Raw genomic sequence first — 967 nt, 5'->3', positions numbered from 1 at the left:
AAGACAATAATAGTACAGTATGTCATAAAGTATCACATATAAACTATCATATGAAGTTATAAGTATCATATGAGTGAGTCGTGCATGGAAACACACACACACACATATACGTATGAACATCTGATTCAATGCGATCCATCAGAGGAGGAGCTGTGGCAGAGAGAGAAACAGCTGACCCACAAGGAGGAGGAGCAACAGCAGGAAGAGGAGGGGCTAGTTGAGATGGAGGAGGAGCTTCGTGTGAAAGAGGACGAAATAAAGAGTTAAATAAACATGTTCACCCATGAGTTAAATAAAGATGTAAACATGTTCACCCATGAGTTAAATACAGATGTAAACATGTTCACCCATGAGTTAAATACAGATGTAAACATGTTCACCCATGAGTTAAATACAGATGTAAACATGTTCACCCATGAGTTAAATACAGATGTAAACATGTTCACCCATGAGTTAAATACAGATGTAAACATGTTCACACGACTTAAATAAAGATGTAAACATGTTCACACGACTTAAATACAGATGTAAACATGCTCACACATGAGTTAAAGATGTAAACATGTTCACACATGAGTTAAAGATGTAAACATGTTCACATGAGTTAAAGATGTAAACATGTTCACATGAGCTAAATAAAGATGTAAACATGTTCACACATGAGTTAAAGATGTAAACATGTTCACATGAGTTAAAGATGTAAACATGTTCACATGAGCTAAATAAAGATGTAAACATGTTCACACATGAGTTAAATAAAGATGTAAACATGTTCACATGAGTTAAATAAAGATGTGAACATGTTCACATGAGTTAAATAAAGATGTAAACATGTTCACACATGAGTTAAATAAAGATGTAAACATGTTCACATGAGTTAAATAAAGATGTGAACATGTTCACATGAGTTAAATAAAGATACTCACGAGCCCCCGGCTGAGCGCCGCTATGTTGGAGTTTTCCCCGG

At 35.2% G+C, this 967-nt stretch overlaps 1 protein-coding gene across 1 annotated transcript in view; it reads left to right on the top strand.

Annotated features, from left to right (window-relative positions):
• Positions 1–365, top strand: part of LOC306740112 (uncharacterized protein) — a gene marked incomplete at its 5' end in the record, with an annotated part of 9079 nt that extends 8714 nt beyond the window's left edge. The window contains one exon of the mRNA XM_079222222.1: positions 143–365. Coding sequence (XP_079078348.1) covers positions 143–267 — 125 coding nt within the window. The 3' untranslated portion in view covers positions 268–365. The remainder of the gene's footprint in view (positions 1–142) is intronic.
• Positions 366–967: the final 602 nt, after the last annotated feature.

Source organism: Taurulus bubalis, assembly GCF_910589615.1.
Source record: "Taurulus bubalis genome assembly, chromosome: 8".
NCBI classification, from domain to species: domain Eukaryota; kingdom Metazoa; phylum Chordata; class Actinopteri; order Perciformes; family Cottidae; genus Taurulus; species Taurulus bubalis.
Note: the sequence above shows the minus strand (reverse complement) of the source record. Positions and strands in the feature narration are given on the sequence as shown.